We start from the raw sequence: 20315 nt of genomic DNA on the forward strand, positions 1-20315 counted from the left end.
AATGCAGAAGTACAGTATTTTGAAGCCACATTGACAGATGTTGCTTAAATTCACTAATCCAGTTCTCTGAAAATAAAAGGAAAAATTGTATTTTATATTCTTATCTATTAATACTGCATGTAATTAAAATAAAAAACCACTAAAGAAACCCACAATATTTGGTTTTAACCAGTAGGTAACGACTTTAGAAGTTACGCATATCATACAAGTAAAAGTGATATTAATTTTCTTAAGCGAAAATAGCATCCAAGTGCAAAAGTAGATTTATTTCTATATAGTTAATCCAGTTTTCTTTGCTAAGCCACTTTTAAAAACACATTTTATTTAAATAGGACAGGTACAGAGAATAATAAACAGAGAAAAGAAACTTCTAAGTTCAAGCCCATTGATGCTAACACAAATTACAATCACTTACTTTGTTTCAGTAACTTAAACAGTTATTTTGAGGGCTTTCTCTGAGGTCTTCCTATATCCCTTTCAATTCCTTTTCTGATTTGAAATTGTTTATATCTTTCTGCCATTGCAATAAGCTCAATAGGAACTACCTGATAAGAAAGCAGCATAAGAACAAGGTCAGTCTTAAATAAATCTAAACTTTTAGACTCTGTTTTACAAAAATGCTATTGATTTATGTGTTCCCAAACTTGATTTTGTTATTTATCTGGCTCCTGTCACTTTGCAGATTGACTTTTCTGTACAGATGCACAGAGAAATCTTTTAACATAATATTATACTGAAATATACTGAAAAATGATCAGCACAGTGTCCCTAAATTTTCAATTGCATATCACCGTATCTGATGATGACATATAACCAGCTAATTAAAACATCCAGTATTTCAGATAGGTACTTCAGATAGAAATGTATCTTTTGGTGATAACGAATAGCTGGAAAAAGCATCCAATGCCACTAAAAGGTGATACCATACTATATACCTTTGAATGTTATAATATTATAATAAATATTAAATATTAAAGTTTTAAGAGCCTCTGAAGAGAAACTTTGGTACTGGAAGAAAGTATTGCTATAGGAAGGGTTCCCGTGGATAAAACAAAGCTGGAAGACATGAAAAGAAGGACAGGAGAAAGCAGTCAGTTGTCACACCGCTGGGAGGTCACGTGAGCATGTTGTCAAGATCCATGGTGCTTTCTGGCATGTTTGTAATTATGTGGAAAAGAAGGCGAATAGTACCATTAGCACACTTTGTTACCTCAGAGTTACTCATGTTCATAAGGACTGAGGCCAGATTCAAAGAATTACAGACAGACTTTATCAGGTTGAGTGACAGGGGTCATTGAATTAACGAAAAATACCCATATACCATTCTTATAGATCGTGGAACAAAGGCAGTGTCCAACAAGTCTCCTTAAACCAGATGCAGATATTAATGCAATGTTTACTGCAAAAAGCAGTATGGGTGACTGTACTGTCAGAAGAAGTTTTAGATCACTAATCTATCAAAACCAGCCTGCTTCAACAATCTGCTACAGCACGGAGCCATGCAGCAGGTAGAAGACACCCAGATCTAAATCAGTTTCCTGATCACAGCAAAAAGCAAGCTTCTGCAGCGCATGCGAGCATGGTATTAATGTGATTGCTCAGCCTCTGTGGTTTGTCCTTCCGTGAGTGGCACAAACACAGTTGCAAACAGTATAGTACAAACAAATTTAAGAACTGTTAAGTCTCCTTAGAAGTGCTAGACCTGGCAATGCTTGAGCAGGTGAAGAATGCGGCCCAGAGAAAGGGCCTGGTAGAGCAAGAAGGCATATTCCCCAGTTCCAACTTCTTTCGTCAGGCTTTATAATTCAGCAATACTTGCCATTTGCTATCAGCAACTTTTCTTGAGCTGGCATGAAAGTCAACTTGCTAGTATATATTTTATGTGCTCAGTTGTTCTTACTGGTAAATAACTGCCCTGGTTGTCAGGAGTGCATAGAACAGGATGCCTATGGAACAGTCTATTCTGCTTAAGTTTCAGACATTGTTTAAAAATAAAGTGAAAAATGATGCATCTCTCTACCTGAAAGTCGCTACAGACTTGTCTCATTACCTCTGTCTCTATTGGTACAACATTGCTATCCAGCTGAAACACTGGATAATTTTCTTCCTCAGTATCAGATCTTCTCTTACAGCATGACACAGAATTTCTTCCAACTATAAATGCAACAATTTCTCGCAAGAGTGGTTTTTGAGCAGGCACAAGGGAAAAGTGGGAAGAAGCCAGGATATGGAACATGACCTCACTGAGATCATATCCAGCATCTAGTGGTTTGTTAGGATTTTTACATGGACAATCTGTGTATCTGCTAAATGTATAAGCTAGGTACGGTAGTCCAAATGAGAAAACAGAAAAGGATAAAGATGCCATAATTTATACGTATTACTCCTCTTGGTATTACAGTTATCAGTGTTTTTGCACCTCATTCCCTAATAAATCTGTCCATGCTTCTTAATAAGCTTTTACATAAAAGATCCCTGCAGCATGATACGGAACGCTTTCTTTTGTGCCTGTTTTTCTTTGGGACGATTATCTCTGTACATTCAAAATTATGGAAAACACCTGGCTTACAAATGCACCTTATTTGTTTTGAAGTATTCTGAACCCTTAGATCATGTTTTCAGTTGTTCTCCTTCCCTTTTACGTGATGCTTTAAGACGGAAGTAATGGTATTTTCACTGTCATGGGGAAAAGAAAAAACACAACCCTGCCTTTATGGAAACCATCAGCTGGAACTAAAAGTTTGAGAATAATGTTTTGGTTAACAGTTACCCTTGAAAGTAAGGATTCAGAGATGCTCTTTTCTCCTCTGAACTCAGAGACCCATTCCCAGTCTGCAGCAGGAGACAAGGCATGGACAGTAGCAGTGACTTGGAATACAGAACGAGGTACTTCAAAGTTACATTAAGTGGCTTCAAGTTATCATTACTGGTTTCACCTCTTACATTTTCTGAAGAAAAAACCCTACCCCAAACAAAACCAAAACCAGCAATTTTAAGAAGTTATTAGGGAATGATTTTTTTTTTTTTTTTTTTTTTTTAAATTTTCCTCCCTCTAAAGCACCTTACCAGGTTTGCAATAAGTGGCATAACATCTTTCAAAGAGGAGTTGTAAAACAGAAGATTTAGGTAAAGTTCTAACTCAGGGTTTAAAGTTTGAGTAAGTGGCCATAATAACAACCACAGGTCCTAGGTAAAAGCAATTTAGTTTGTATTCATGAAACTCCCATCCCCCCAAATAAAAAAAAAAAAATAAGATTTTCAACTCTAGTCAGGGCATGAATGGGGGGTTTACTATAAATCAGGCAAAATACTGTTTCTTGTTACAGAAGAAAAACAGCAAAATAATAGTCTCTCGTTTCTCTGATATGGTAGCAAGAAAAAAAATATGTTTATTTTAAAGAAACAAATCAAATTCTAGTCCTATTTCTCATACTATTTAGAAACGTCTGTAAGAAATATAGCTTGGAAAAGTACATGCAGATATCACAAGTGGCAGATATAATAAACTGGTAGATAGTTGAGCTTCTGATAGAAATATTATTAATATTCTGTTAAACAAGAACATTGGTACACGTGTCCAGAAGTGAAATATAAACGGAATAAAATACCATGAAATAAAATAGATCTTATTATTCCTCTGCAGACCTCTGTCTGTACATATGTTAGTTACTTTTTCTTTGGACATGGAAGGCTTTAATCAAAGTTCCCGGTTTCTTTCTGGGACTCATGTAACATAAAATACAGCTAAGGCTATCCAGGACAAGACAGACTCAAGTACTCATTTTTTGCCCAAGACACTACAAACACTCACCAAGAAATGGTTCAGGTGGTAGCCCACAACTAATATAAATCTTACCCAGTAAGACGTATTCTTACTTGGTTTGCTCTTTCCAGAATTTCAATCAGCTCAGATGCAACCCTCCAATCATTCTTAGTGACAAGCGTTACTGCCTCCCCAGTACGTCTAAACAAGGAATGAAATAACTGTTGATCTTCAAAACAACTGTTGCTAGGCTTTTTCTGATGACCTATATAGTAATAAATCATACTACAGGCACTGTTATTGAACTGGTAGATAAAACTGGCTTGAATATTTACTATGCACATGACAGAAAACAACTGTCTATAAAGGTCAGAGTATGGCAATTCACCTAAAATGGAGGAAAGGTATAACCAATTCAGACTTTTAGACAATAAACCTAGCATAAATACAACATATTTAAGTATGAAGAGACATACATTCATATCATAACTAAACACATACACAAGAAAAATCACACTTCTGCCAACCTGGGAAAGCAGCATTCAAAAGTCCCAACACCAAACCACGTCATCATGATAGGCTGAAAACTTTGAATTTATGTATTTTTTTTCCTCAATGGGCTGTCTAGAAAACTAAACAGCTCAGCAACTCACAAAGAGATAAACAAGGAAGTGACATTTCAGAATATCTACACAGAAGTTGTTTTGAAATGTAATTCTTCTCCACATTTAAACCAGCTTTCAAACATCCCTTATTTAATGAAATAACAAGAGTGGAAAACTTGTTTGCCTTAAATTTAACAGTGAACTAATTTCAAAACATAAAGCAGTGCATTATTATCTAAAACATACTTTAATAGGCTCTGGAGTCTTTACTCCCCACTCCACATCACCTGTAGCTCCAGCATTTGACAAGAGAAACACCTATGCAAGTGCATAAAATATTGACAATATACTACTACTATCTTGTAAACACTTACCCTGCTCTTCCAGTACGACCTACTCTATGAACATATTCTTCAATGTTGCGAGGGAAGTCAAAGTTAAAAACATGAGTAATATCATGCACATCAAGGCCACGGGACGCTAGGTCAGTAGCTACCAGTATTCTGACTTTGCCTAAAATAAGCACAACAAAAAGAGAATGGGAATTTATGGAATAAAGAGAAAAAAATACTTCAGTCTAGTGGTTTTCCTACTATACGAGGCACTTATTCTTAACACATAAAGGAAAAATATGCTTGTTGCATGTCACACTGAGCTTCAAATACAAGGTGGTAAGTTAACAGTCAAAATGTCATTTTACTATTACTTGGATCTCACAAGTAGAACAGCATGTTGCAGGAGAACCAAGAAACATGCCTAGCTGCTGTGAAGCCTGTGAAAAGAACAGAAACTTCAACAACTAAATTCTCAGCTGGCATCCTTATCATAGGACTACTCTTTGTTTTATTAGTGTGTGACCACAAAACTTCAAAATATAACCCTACCGGCATAATCATGAGCAGAACTTTTTCCACTGAAAGCACCATCACTCGACACTTAAATTTACAGCTCTGCAGACTAACACGATACTGACTTTTCCACAGAGATTTAAAAAAAAAAAATAAGCCTTACTTTAAATAATTTAACTCTGACATTCCAAATTTTGTTGAAGAGCAACCTCTCTTTGCTGTTTTTTTTGTTTGTCAAATTAAAAAAGATAAACATCATTCAGAGCTCTTTAATATTTTCACTTCTACAGTACTGAAGAGACATGGCACTTACAAATAGACAAAGTTCTACACATGACAAGCTTTAAAAATCTGGGCTAAACAAACCAGTACTTAGGTACAAACATACCCTTCTTGAAGTCATCTAAAGCCTGTTCTCGATCACACTGTTCCCTGTTACCATGAAGTGACTGTACTGGAATTCCTAGGAGACCAAAGTCGCTTGCTAAGTCATCAGCTCTAGGATGAAATAAAACAATGGTTCATAGAAAGAAAAAAAAAAAAAAAAAAAAAGTGCAGCATCTAGGTTTAGATCCAAAAGATAATAAAGTGACAACAAAAGCTAAATGTGGGCCTAAGGATAAAACCCTACCTAGGTGAGCTGATATTCATTATAAAACAGTATGAAAACAAGACTATTCCCCACATAAACATTTGCTTTCATTTATACGTAAGAAAAATAATAGATGATTTTTGTGTTGTTCACTCAAACAGCTCAGGTATGCTACAATGACCACTCCTTGGCACCTATCAGGTCTTGTATGCACCAGCTATGTACGAAAGTAAACAGTACATCACATTAATGTATTCCCAAGAATCTTAAAGTCTACTTTAGTGGTGGTGGTAAATCTCAATTTCACATAGTTAATGATACTAAAAAGGATACAAACTACCAGTCAGTTTGGAGGAATGAATGAATAGTTATATATAAAAAAATACTATTACTACCAGCACATTACTGACAACAGCTGCTACACTTGGTAATTATTATGTGAACTGAGAAACTATCCAGTATTTCTGCTAAAAAAAAAAAAAGAACAGATATAGTACTGGGAAGTAATTACATACGTAAGTTTTTTTCCCACAAAAATGATGACCTTATCTTTTGGCTTCATAGAGTCAATGAAGGATTGCATGAAAGCTCTCTTTTCTTCCTCGTCGATAACAATAACTCTCTGTTCTACTGTATTTACTGCCTGTTAAACAGAAAAAAAGGATTTTAAGTAGAAACAGATTAGAATAATACCTTTTCTGTTAATTCCCATACTATGATATTACAAAACTATATATTTTTTATATATATAGATATATATCTAGTAATATGATGCCATGAAAAACTATTTTAAAACCAAAATAAGTATCAGTTTGGAGTTCAAACAATGCAGACTTGGTATTTCCTAGTTGCTTTAGGAGAATAGTAAAATTTATCTTTAAGCAATTTGCTAAATCATGTATTTGCAAATATTTAGAGGGCACAGATTAGCAGAATAGTGAGGTGAAATACATATTCCTAATATTAGTGAAAATCGGATTGGAGTACTTTACATGTATTTTATGTTAATCCAGAACAAGCTGGAACAAGACAAGCTGTCTTACTTGAAAGGACAACCTTTTGAAGAAGATTCTGTAATCTATTTGAAATGACCAGTTCTGCCCAATTCTTCCAACAACAGCTTGTTAATAAACTTTAGTCCATTATATTTGATGGTTGCCACAGAACATTTAAGGTACACTACATAAGTAATATAAAAGTCTAAACGTTCTCATGGCACTGCATGATAGTCTTGTGGCAAGGGCTGAAGAATCAATCAAGTACATAGAAAGATTCTCTCCACATGGGAACCCTTCCCCCTTATGGGTAACTTCTTCAATTAAGTGAAGATCCTATAAATGAGATGAATGCATTAGGCAAGGGCACTACAACAGCAGTTGACATCTTTCAAATTCCAGTCTTTGACAAGTAACGCCCTTTGACAAAAGCATAGTTCTGAACAGAACAGATGAAAAGTGTATTTTCCCCTTATTTCTACCTAAAAGTGTATTGGATACTAAGTTTCCTCATTCCTTATCGCTAAAAAAGTGGAACTGAAAATAAATATTTCATAATTTAGTAACCAAACTCAAAGCAATCTCTGGACCAGGATGCAGAGATCTTGGAAGAACTACTATTTCTGTAAATTCTGCTGGTACTGAATCCAACTACACATAGCTGCATGAGCATGACAAGTGTGCAAATACATCTACCTATTAGAAGTTTTGGACTTGAAGGGCAATTCTTACTTTAACATATACTGTTCCTGCTCTAGACAACTGCCCTCCAGGAGTTTAATAAAGAGCTTCTACTCTCTCTGAGAAACCAGCAGTTAAGAAACACAGATCCAGACAAGCATCTGTATACATTATAAAGACGACCTTCAGAAGGAAAAGTAAGTAAGGAACAAGAACTTGCTGAAAAGAAGTGAAGGCTGCAAAAACAAGGGTTCAGACAAGAACACGTAACACTGCAAAGTACAACATCCAAACTTCAATTTGATTGGTATTTGTCACTTGTGATGTCTTCTACTGAAGATCTAGGAGTTCAAGATCTTGTTACAGAAACACAAGAACAAAGTTCTTTCCTACTTTTTTTTTTCCCAGTTTGTTCTAAACTTTTAATGAAGCTTGAAAAGAATAATATGAATCTGTTTTTTGAAAGTTCGGATTGATTTTCGACTTATATGCATTTATAAGCAAAATATTTCCCAGTTTAACTGTAGGTTCTTCTCACAAATAAAATAATAAGAACAGAAAAACTTACTGCTAAATCAAGAGTGCCAACATATACAATCATAGGATTTTTCAAATAGGATTTCGCTAGGCGACGAACACCAGCAGGCCAAGTAGCACTAAACAGGAAGTGAAAAAACACACATGAGAACTGAGTCCAAAATCTTCTCCAATTCATTAATGTCATCACATTCTTCTTTCTTTCTTATACACCAGTAAAACACTTAAGCTCACTACTGTTATTGCTTACTCATGTAAGACTTAAAATTATTCCTAAGATGTTATTAGTAAACAGCACTCAAGCTTTAAAGATAACTTTCTAGTACAGGCGACAGTTATGAAGCCTTTCTAATACAATAAAGCCAAAAGTGAGTTCAATGATATATAATAACCAAGCTTCCAGTCTGTTTTTATCTCTAAAACAATAGCTCTAATGCAAAATATGGTAACAAAAATTACTATTGGGATATTCTATTGCTAAGCTCCCAAAAGATGTGTAATTTGAAAATTAATCCAGGTACAGACTAGCACAGATACTGATCATGTCTGGTACTCATACATGTTTGGTCCCAGATGGAGAAGTGGAACTTGGCATTTCAAATTGATATGGCAAATTCTAGCACTCCCAGGACACCTTCCTTTTGGTAAGAAGTCAGTTGCTTTTATAGTTATGTAAAACATCAGAAAAGGGGTAAAAAATGAAAATAAAATTGTCAAATGACTCATTAGGACTGACTAGACAGAATTAGGAAGAAAACTGATGCCATTCCCATTTAAGCTAGTAAAAGTCTTATTAAGACTGACACATTTGTTTTGAAGTTACATTGTTCAATAACCTTACGTTTACAGTGTTCAGGTACTGAGCACTATTATGTTTACATACCTGGTCATAACAGTTTGCCTGTCAGGCCGCACATCTATTAGGATCTTCATTATCTGAGGTTCAAATCCCATATCCAACATTCTGTCAGCCTCATCTAAAACCTGCTCAGAACAAGGTTATTTATTGTGTCTAGTTCCTTAGGTAAGGGTTTCAGCAAGACATTACACAGTAGACCATTTTAATGGTTAACAATTTTAATCGCAGAATCCACTCCGTAACGTGTTGCAAAACCTGTCCAACTTCTATTTCACCTCTTCAGTTTCCTTGAAGCTTTTCCATTTAGTAATATGTTTACAGGCAGAACAAGAAAATCCACAGCACCTTCAAGCCAATGAAGAAGAAACAACAGCAATAACTGTTTCTTTTTAACAAAAATTTGGTTGGGGCCTAAAACTAAGCACAGAATTAAAAAAAAACAAAAAAAAAACCCACACCACAACAAAACCAAACCCAGCCAAACCTAGGGGGGGACCCCATATAATGCACTTTCAATAAGAAGTTTTCGGTAATTTAAAGGGGAAATCTCATTTCTACCTTGTTAGAGATCTCATACCAGACCAAAATATCACTTATCAATTTAGTTCCTCATTAGAAGTAGGAAAGAAGCCAGACTGTACATTCTGGCTCACACTAGGACACTGCAGAACTCACTGAGAACAAGTGAGCTGAAGGTCTGAGTACAACTATTTAGAACTGATCTTTTTTCTAATACAGAAGCACACTTGTGAATGTTTTCAGAGTCTCATACAAAGGAAGAAGGCTGCCATCCAAGACTCATTTTTCCCCTTTAATTTTCAAATAGAGTTTATGTAATTCAGTTATATGGATGATGCTTTTAAGTATTGATGTTTTCTAGTTACTTATGTGGAAACATAAGACTTTGATAATAATCCCTTTCTACTGCCCTGATTTTACTGTTCCATTCTTTTCAGATGTTTTATTCTATTAAAGTTTGTTAGTACATTATCTATGTAAATCTCTGAAACAGTAACAAATCACCAGCTGAGAGACAGAGGACAGGAATTCTATTTCTTGATTTAATTCTCTTTATTTTCAAAGGACTCACGGAAATTTCATTAACTACTTGGATTCTAATACAACGGCAAGACTGAAATATCACTAATTTATATCCAGAGTTGGCTACTACACCCCTTTCAGCAGCAGAAGCCTTCTAAGCTATTAAGCACATAGTACTTCGCTAGAAAGGGAAAAGAAAGTATGTGTATTGGATGGATCAGAGTAGTTGAAGATTACTTTCCTTATTTCTGACAGCTGCTTAATAAAGAATAAAGGCTGTAATAGATATGAGACAGATATTAGCACTATTTTTTCCAAATGCCTTATAGCCAGGTCCTGGTTTATAAGTCAAATCTCCCGCTAACTAACATAATCTTAGGCTTCTTGTTACCTATACATATTTACTTGTTTGTAAATATTAATCATTTCAGTTCTATTTCTTGGGAAGAAATCCTTACAAGCCAGTTCTTCATGTGAAAATTATTTTCTTTCCTCTGTTTTAAATTAGTTATTGGTAATTTTTATACTTTTTTTTTAATCTGAAGAAAAAAAGGACTACTCCAATCTACGTTTTTTATCCTGCTTCATGACTTTTATATTTTTTGAGTATACTCTTTCCCTAAATGCTTCCCAGTTATTCATGCACAACTCGTTTCCTTACTCCTCCTTTATGAGCATAAGGTTAAAAAAAAAGAGCACTTGGATTACTGATGAATGAATACTGATTTACATTGAACACAGCAAAATAGAAAGCAATCTTCAAATGACATGTATTGTAAACAATTGAAAGGCTGTATACAACAGAATTTCCCAGTCTTTCTTCTGAAATCATGAAAAACAGCAGCCTATTTTGAATAAATGTGCTCCTAAGAATCTGGGTCAAGACTGCAACTAACTCGATGGTTCTGTCAGGCAAGAAGTCAAACTCCCCATGTCCAATTTACCTTGTGTACAGTATATATTCAAATATAATTAACTCTAAGGTTTTTTGTTTGTTTGTTTGTCCAGGTTTTCTTAAACAAACAATTGTAACCCAGTCTCTGATGTTGAAAGTCCTTTGAGAAACGATTATATCATACCAGAAAATAATACTCAGTGCATTTGGGGAGCATTCATAAGACTCATCAAGATCTTTAAATGAAAACGGTAAATGAAGCTCTTCAATGAAAAGCGTTCTTCATCCAAGGTGTTAAAAGTTGAAATCTAATATCCCTCTCTTTTCTCTGAAATAAGGCTGCAACATTAAATTATTTGTTCACTGAAAATTGGCAATTAAGCTGTGGAAACAGCATCTTATGTATTAAAAAGTACAAGAAACTACAAGGAAAAATAGATGGTAACAATAAAAAAAAAAAATAGAATGTTGGATGTCCAACTTTTCATATGACACCTAAAGAAACACAGCATTTCCAGAAAGTCTGAGGCATGAGACATTATCCACTTTGCAAAACATGGTCCTTGTGCTGGTTTCAATCTTCTGAAAATATTTAACTGCTAGCAGTACAACAACAAATGTTTTCCTCCCACTTTATGTCACCATATTTTTCAATACTTTTGGTAGCTAATTCTTTTTAGCAATGTCATACTATAGCATATCCTGCACATACTGAAACATCTGATTTTGGTTACAAAGCAGTATGTGCTTGGAGTATGACCATACTTCACCTTGGTAGAGACAGACTACTAAAGCAGGTTTTCAGGCCTTTTTTTCCTCCTGTTTGCAATTACAAGTTACTCTTCTACATGAGGCTACTCTCCTGTCTTCCAGTACTACTTTTTTTTCCAGACAGCCAAATTTCTAATGGTGCTATACCACCACTGCCCTTGCTAGTAAGCACACAACTATTAGCTAGAATTGGCGCTAACTTGTTACAGCATTATGAGTATTTAACCCTTAGAGGAGAGTTGGGGTGGAGATAAGGGAGGGGAAACAGGCTAAGTTGTCAAACTAGGCAACAAGTCACCAGTTAAACAAACAACTCAATTTGAATATATGAAAGGATTTTACAAAATAGCAATAGTTTTAAGCGTACAGCACAGCAGAAGGCAAGAATGAAATGAAGACATAAGGATTCATAACAATCTTTAGATGGCTATTTTCCCACTGAGATCAAAAGAAAGTCAGTCAGCTAAACATTTAAACATCTAACTGTTTGAGACTCCGGTGCTTACTGCAAAAGTTCTAGTAAGAGCTTGAGTGACTGGTAACCTTTAAAAGAAAAGGAAAAAACAACTTGGAAAAGGCATTCTATCCATTAATAACTGATCCTGCCATAATGAACTTTAAAACAGAAAACATCACTAATATGAGATAATAATTTAGCATCTTCAAAATTCTTACCGTGCTAGAAGCCTATTTTATTTTTTTCTAGGGAATATTCCACATCTGCAATGCAGTTATGGTAAGCATGAACCATCCCTCCAACATCAATCTCAATGTTAAGATGTATCGTAATTAAGACTTAAAAAGTTTAAAGAAAACTTAATTAAAGCTTAAGTTCACACTAATTGTCAACCATTTCCCAACCGGTGCATTACTCATTCCATATCAGCTACTTGCCAAGTATGTTATGCTCTTCAAGTTTATGAAGTTGTTCATTTGAAGATCATGCAGTCTGCCAGGAGTAGCAATAACAATATCCACACCTTTGGTAACCACATTTATCTGTCCTTTTCGGTCCCCACCACCATATATGCAAATACTGAAAAATAAAATGTTTTACAAAAGCAGTGTATTAAGGTTCAACTGGAGTCAATCTCTTTCAAATAAATGCCACCATGTTGTTTCATATGAAAAAGTATCCTCAAGAGGAAGGAATACAGCAAGTTGTGACTGACAGTATCACAGTAAATAATGGACTTAACACTGAATAACACTCCCTCAAAACTTCAGCCACAGCCTTCTGCTGAAATTGCAGTGAAAGTAATCACAAAAGGAAGGAAGATACCTATTAAGCTACGAGTATGTTTTGGGTTGTTTTAAAAATATTCACACCAAAACCAGATGCACATATGAAAGGATCTATGATTTTCTAAACAGCACCATCAAAAGTTTTGCTGTTAAAACCATCAACGCACTTGATAAAGTATTAGGCTTATACACAATCTTAACACGCTTTGTGAAACTCCTTAGTGTTTTGGGGAAGGAAAGAGAACGTACATTTCAGTATTTGATAACTCCAAGACCAATTCTGAATGCTATACAAAGCTACCAGTGAGCCCTAAAAGTAAATTTTGGAGTACAGTAATGTCTGTTTAATAGCTTAAATGAAGACCTGCACTCTCAGCAGGCTTGTGGATGAAACCAAATTGGGGGAGCAATCCAAACACTAGAGGGCTAGGCCTACTCAGAAGAACCACAAAAGGCTAGAGGAATGGGCTGAAAGGAATCCCATGAAATTTAACAAAAGCAACGATAGGGATGGAATTACCTCATGGCTGAGCGCAAACATGCTAGAATACGGCTTTGCAGAAAAGACTTGGGTGGGCAAGAAACTGAACATTATTCACCAGTGTAACCACACAGAAAAAGCCAGCTGTGTACTACGGAGAAGGCAGCCGGCAGGTTGAGACAACTCATTATTCCCCTTTATTCACTACTTGTGAGACCACAGCTCAAGCACAACACCCAGTTTTTGTACCTCCCACCTGTATTACAAGAGAGACATATCCATACTAGAGCAAGTCCAGCAAGCAGCTACCAAGATGGTCAAGACGATGGAGCGCATAATGTGAGAAGATGGTAACCAGGCTTGTTCAGCCTGAAGAGGAGAAGGCTCAGGGAGATCTTATTGCTGTCTACAGCTACGTAACAGCAAGGTGTTGAGAAGACAAAGCCAGACTCTTCTCAGCTGTCCACACAGAAGGACAAGAAGCAACAAACAAAGCTACAATACAGCAAACTTCAACTATATAAGAAATGTTTTTTCACCATAACAGTAGTCAAAACAGGTCTTCTAAACAGTGGGAAAATACTAACTCTGCATTTACCACCTTCCCCTCCCCTCTTAGCAAATGTAATCATTTCAGTAAGTGAATTAAGCCACAAGTGGTAGGAAAAGAAATTACTTTAGCAGCAAGTGAGAAGTAAAATTACCTTTTAATTCCTTTGTACGTGTACTTCAAACACTCTGCCTCTACTTGAAGTGCCAGTTCTCGAGTGGGAGCAAGGACTAACATTCCTGGCCCCCCACGCTGATCTTTGGATCTGCAATAAAGCATCTTTAGACTGTAGGTATATAAGGCTAGGCGAAGTCCATCACATCTGACACTGAATATTTTTATACTGTTCTACAAGTTTGGTACTTATTCCACCAAGTTTATAATTTTTTTTTTTTTTTTTTTGCAATTTACCATTTATTATCTTCTTTAATAGAAAACCATCACATGGAGGGTGGGGGGAAGTATCCACAGCTAAACAAGTCAGACATGTGAGCAGTCCTTACATTGGTTGCGAAGTCAAGTGAATGAATCCAGGCATTATGTATGCTAATGTCTTCCCAGTACCAGTCTGCGCTATACCAATAAGATCAATTCCTTGGAGTATGATTGGCCATGCCTGGGACTAACATAAAACAACAAATACTTAAATGTACTTTTCTCTTAAGCTTCAGTTAAAGAGTCATCAAAATTGAAGAAGTACCTGAATTGGTGTAGGCTTCTGAAAACCAGCTTTTCTTATATTAGCAATAATATCAGGATAATGCTCAAATACATCTTCAAATTTACAAACAGGATTGGGAATGAAGCGCTTTTCACCTTCTTTTAAGTCATCACAAATTATATTATTATTTTCTTTCCTGTATAGAATTGAAGAAGTGCAATTGATTTAAAGTCATATTATCTAAAAAAGTAGAGCTAAGAAAAGCCTGCTCTCCTTTATTTTGTTTGTTTGTTTTAGCTTTTTTTTTTATTCCTGGAACAACAGAAAACAAATTTGGGCTCTTGAATGAGATTTATAACTATTCTTTTAAGAAAGCTTTACTACAGAACCAATTCTCCTGGAGGCATCAATTACTATTCTTAAGAATGACTAATTTGAATTTATAGATGCAGTTAACACAAACTGCAGTCCTGTCATATCAGACTTCAACTATACTCTATTACAAATTAAGTAACTGTGACAAGTATTTAAACCTAAAGACAACCTAGAAATCCTTGGAATGGACTGGACTTTTTTTGTCAGAACTTTATATTCTGACAAAAGCCTTCCTGAAATATTTTCAGAGCAGCTCTAGAAAATACAAACAGAACAGTTCAGAAAAAAAGAACTTGGTCAGTAAGCAACCTCAAAAAAAACCCCGAACAACCACAAAACAAAAAACTTGCTAAAACAAACAAAACCCAAGGCACAACGCACACAAAAAGCTACGTTAAAAACTGAGGTTCTACAGCTCCCCCCAATTAAGAGGTTACTAATACACATAAGCAGTTTATCTTCATTCCAGTCCCGTACTCTTCCGAAGATTCCATTCAGCCAATAGTTTTACTTCAAGTGGGGTGTGGGCTAGGAAAAGAATGAGTAATTCAGCCTCTCCTCATGCTTACAAAAATTTTTTTTCAATTACTGTCTTTTTTTGCCTTAAAGCAAACAGATTGAATGAAAAAGGAAAAACATTCCTTTATCACACAATTGCTATTCCTCAGTGCATGTTCTGAACCTACAGAACAACATTCTGTTGTTCTTGACTAGCTCTAACAATAACACACACATATATTGTCAAGGAAACGTGTCAATTCCATGCTTCCCTTACTCTGGCAAGCTTTCTCTGGAGGGCATGCAAGAGAAAGAATAGACACCATGCAAAAAGAAAAGTAGTAGAAGGTAAGGCTTCAAGAACTTTCACCACTTTCATTAGAACCGCTGAAAAGGGCTGACATTTCAAAATAATGATGTAGGTAACTGTAACGGTTCATTTCGATCCAGCAAACTGAGGCATGCACTCACAAGGATGTACTTGTAAAAAGACAAGATAGATCGGAAGTCAACAGTAACATATATGGGGGAAAAAAAAAAAAAAAAAAGGGCAGCCAAGAGGTATTCAACACATGAACAATAATATTTGGAAGGACTTAGAAAACATGAACATGCTGTCTCATGAGATGCAAAGAAACAGCCAAAAGCCAATGAGAATTGTCTTGATTTTTTCTCTTCTGAAAGCCAACTAGATCAAACACTTTTAGAGAAGCAGTTAATCCATAAAGTTAATTTTCCAAGCAACTAATACCCCACCTGCTAGTTATTGTTTAATTCCTACAAAAGAGTTCCTAAGATCTAAGTTATTACAAGACCCTAACACGAATGCTTCTGTCTCAGTATTTCATCTCCCACTTTCTGGGCTTTATAACTTAATTGTTATTTTTGCCAAGCAGATTATTCCCTACATAATGATCTTACCGCCACAGTTCTACTTCTTCTTGTGACATAGACGCAGTCCTTGATGATTCTTTATAGAAGTTTTTCTCAATTGGAGGCAAGTCTTAAACAATCAGAAAAAGTAAACTTGAGTCAGTAAGAAATGCTACAGATTCAGGGTAAGTCTGCTAAAGCTCAAGATGGAAATCCCAAAACCCAGACAGTGCCTTGTACTAGCAGACTAGTCAAAAGCAGCCAAAGACTATTGTTGTTGATGTAAAAGATGAAGGCTGAGACAAACCCTTAAATATCTGCAAAAGAACCACTTCCCCACATTTCAAGTTCTACAGTAATTTCTACTAACACATATAGTGCAATATTTAGCAATTACCAGATTTTTGCTGTGGCCACATACAGAACAACAGTATTTTCAAAGGGTGAAGTCAAAATACCAATTGAGTAGTAAGTTTAAGTCTTCACACAGCAACTACAGTGTCCTCCGTGACCACGCTGGGAAATGCTGACACATTCACTTCACTGCAAATACTTAACTAATTTGGATACTGAAAGATTCGGTCATCTCAAAGCAAAAATTAAAAATGTTTAAGCATTCAGATTTATCATATGAAGACAAGTACCATACAATCAAAATTTTAGAACTAACCTGCCCACTTCATAGCTTCATATTTAGCTTTGTTTTCTCGAAGAGCGGCCCAGTTAATCACTGATTTAATTGGTTTATTTCCAGGCTTGATATTGTCCAAGGTTTTTCCTGCAGAGTTAGTACCAAAATGCTGCTGTTTGATGGGATCTGTTGGAGGTTGGGGGAGAAACCACCCACCCGCCCCAAACAAACACCTTGTTTTCTTTTTCTATTGTAAGGGCCTCTTATGTGAATCTGAACAGGCATGAAGCATTTATATAGAAAATTCTTTCTTAGATCTTAGCCTGAAACATTGGTAAAACCCATACAAATCCCGTCCTGATAAAAAAAAAGAAGCATTTCAACATCTTTAGCTACTTAAAGAAAGAAATGACAGGTTCTGAAATGCTGCTCCTCCAGCTATAACTAAGGCTTGCTGCGCAGCAGGCTTTTAAAAAACTTGTGAACCCAGTAGATATTTTGCAGAGAGAAAGTTTTGGTTTTAACAGCTACAAGAGCAAGGTTTACTTTGAAAGCATCCAGCGTCACCACAATAAAGTCCCAATGTAGTTACATTCTACATCCTTTTTTTGATGAGGTTAACACTTCTTAAGAAAGAAAGGTTTTACACTGAATATATAAATGGCAACACAATTATATATTAGTGGAAAAGCAGGAAACATGGCGAAAACACAATCACACATACTAAGGAAGTGTTAACTATTTCTAGCCTCTGGAAATAATGCATCCACCTTCTGGGGCACTTCTAAAATCAACACAACTACTCCATTCCTTATTCTAACACTGGAATACAACTCTCAGATCCCCTCTTCCTCAACAGTGTCTCAGATCAACAACTATGGATGTTGTTTGCCTGTGCAAAAGTTGATGGGGGCACATACAAGACAAATACCAATAACATCAGTGGCATCTCAACATACAATTATTACTTTTCCACGTAGCAAAGTGAACACAATAAATCCTAGTAAAGCAAGGCACAATGTGCAACATCAAACCTTAAATGCTAACTTCCCATGAAAGTAGTAAGAAGTCAGCATCGCCCACGCTACAATCAGTACATGTTTATTTTATAGACTACATTTATAAAAGCTTATTGAATTTTAATACTGCACAGATACTACATTAGAGCTTAAACTAGAGCCAATACTCATATTTTAGGGGAATCAGACTGATAATGCAAGAAACCAAGTAGTATAACGTTCTGCGTTCATCAAAATTGCTGAAAACATTCAGGAACAAATTTTCACAGAAGTCTGACGTTTGAGGGAGAAAAACTGTTCACAGCTGAGAAAGGAGGATGTCTAGATATTTCTGTTTCAACAAGCTATGCCACTGTCCAAGAACAAGGTGAAAGTTAACTCACTTTAATAAAATGCTACTAATGTAAAAACACTACAGCAAACTACCAAATATAGGGAAAGACAAGCCATGGTCTTCCCCCCCCCCCCCCCCCCCCCAGAAACACATTTCTTACCTTTCTCAGTCCCACCTTTAATGTAGTTTTGTTCAGACCTTGTAACAGCATCATCAATCAACATTTTGGCTTTGTTTTGCACTGCAATGCTGCCAAAAATCTTTACTTCAGCTTCAGAGGTTCCCTTTATAACCTATGTTCATAAAACCTTACTGAGTTTTGCTAATACTGCAAAGACAAACATTATGCAAGAATACATACTGAAAACAATCTTTGATTTTTTTCTTGAATTTTAACTTCTCTTCCCAGAAAAAGGCCCTTTAACACCCTTTCTAAAAGAAAGGGAAATAAATACATACTTAAGGAAAAAAACCAAAACAACCCAACAGTAAGCTTTTCCTGCTTTCATGTACCAGTCAAGTTGCACCCTCAATTCTAATTCCTTTTTACCGATTCTTGTAAAAGAGTAGCATTATTACAGGTATTGCAACACCCTTCAGCTTGCTGCAGTAACTCTGGTTTACATGGAAGCAAAACCAAGTACGTTCCCAACAGAGTCCAGGCCTAGATGACACAGAGCACATGGTACCTTTATCCTGGAACCCGAAGAATCCTCAAGTTCTCTTATTTTAGTTCCACCTCGACCTGTTATAAAGACACACAGCTGGTATTACAGAGATTTAGGCCAAACTGTCCAAAACTACACATGGTAAGTGTAAGTATTTTGGTTGTGACTGAAACTTAAGACCTTCATACGAGTGCATGCATCCATAAAAAAAAGAACTTTTGACAACAAGCTGTTGGAAAACGCAGGTAACTTTTAGGGCAATTAATCAAACGCAAGGTGCATGTGAGGGGGGAAGGCACCTCAGTTGAAGAGGTGGAGCAGCAAAACCAGCTCAAGAGAGTGCCACCCTTCCTCCACGTGACTAGAAAGGGGCTTCAGCCCACTTCCAGACTGCTGGCCATGAGAAGCAGACGCCAACCCAAGCACTTTAGGGAGGAAAAGCTCAGCCACCCTGGTGAGCTGGAGAGCTCCGCTCTTCAGCCAGTACCCTGCAAAAGCATCCTGCCATCCCCAGGTGAGAGAGATGTGAGGGGATCACAAGGGGCTGGGGCCCTTCCAGGGAAGGTAGCGATGCACCTCCTCGGGGCACAGAGGGAGGGCTAGGGGCCCACACGAACAAACCTCCCCGCGGCCGGGTCCTCTCCTCCTCCCCCACCCGCTTACCTCAGCGAGCCAGGCACCCCCGGGGTGGGGGTGCAGCCGTTATTACCTATGAGAGCCCCGACCAGGGCGTTATCAAGGTGGAAGCAGAGCGGAGCCACAGCGTCCTGAACTTGACTGGCGGCACCTCGGGGGGGCGGCCGCCGCCACGCCGCCTCCCCGGAGCCTTCAGCGCCTCGAGGTTCCCACTCCTCCCTTCCGAGGCTGGCGGCCGCCGCCGCCGCCTCCCGCCGCCACTCAGCGCTCCTTCGTTCCCCACTGCCCTGTAGGGAGAAGCGGCTCTGCGAAGGGATAGCCGGCGGCTGCCACAGACGCCCAGAGGCGGCGGAAGACGGCAGCCGACTCGGCGCGCCGGCATCCTCGTCGCTGCTCGTGTCCCAGTCAGACATGGCGGCTGCCCCGCCCGCCTCCGCGGCCCATGTGGCGAGCCTTGCCGCCCTTGAGGGTAAGGGCGCGCTGATTGGCCAGGGCGGGCCGCTCTCTAAGCAGTGATTGGCTGGCTCGGCCAGGGCGTCCCTGCCAAGCTCGAGACTGAGCTGTTGGGGCTGGCGCCAGGGCCGGTGTGGGGCGCTGGGTCCGAGTGCCGAATTCTTCTCTTTCCCTCTCTCCGTTCTTCCCTTCCGGCCTTGGGGCAGCCCCGGGTGGGCTCCGCTGAGGAGAAGGAGGATCAGGAGGTGGTGGTTTAGGACGGGAGGGGCAAGAACTCTGTCCTGAACGTGTGGGAAGCCCCCGA

At 37.5% G+C, this 20315-nt stretch overlaps 1 protein-coding gene across 1 annotated transcript; it reads right to left on the reverse strand.

Moving 5' to 3' along the window:
• Nucleotides 1–437: 437 nt before the first annotated feature.
• Nucleotides 438–19971, reverse strand: DDX43 (DEAD-box helicase 43; the record flags this gene model as incomplete). Its single annotated transcript, XM_082480746.1, has 16 exons — nt 438–545; nt 3877–3964; nt 4743–4881; nt 5605–5714; nt 6324–6451; nt 8053–8140; nt 8905–9005; nt 12482–12623; nt 14018–14128; nt 14367–14485; nt 14564–14720; nt 16319–16400; nt 16941–17048; nt 18415–18547; nt 18944–18999; nt 19632–19971. 16 exons carry the CDS (start codon nt 19969–19971, stop codon nt 438–440), a joined length of 2010 nt encoding a protein of 669 aa, XP_082336872.1.
• Nucleotides 19972–20315: the final 344 nt, after the last annotated feature.

This window comes from Vanellus vanellus (genome assembly GCF_965231255.1).
Source record: "Vanellus vanellus genome assembly, chromosome: 3".
Lineage (NCBI taxonomy): Eukaryota > Metazoa > Chordata > Aves > Charadriiformes > Charadriidae > Vanellus > Vanellus vanellus.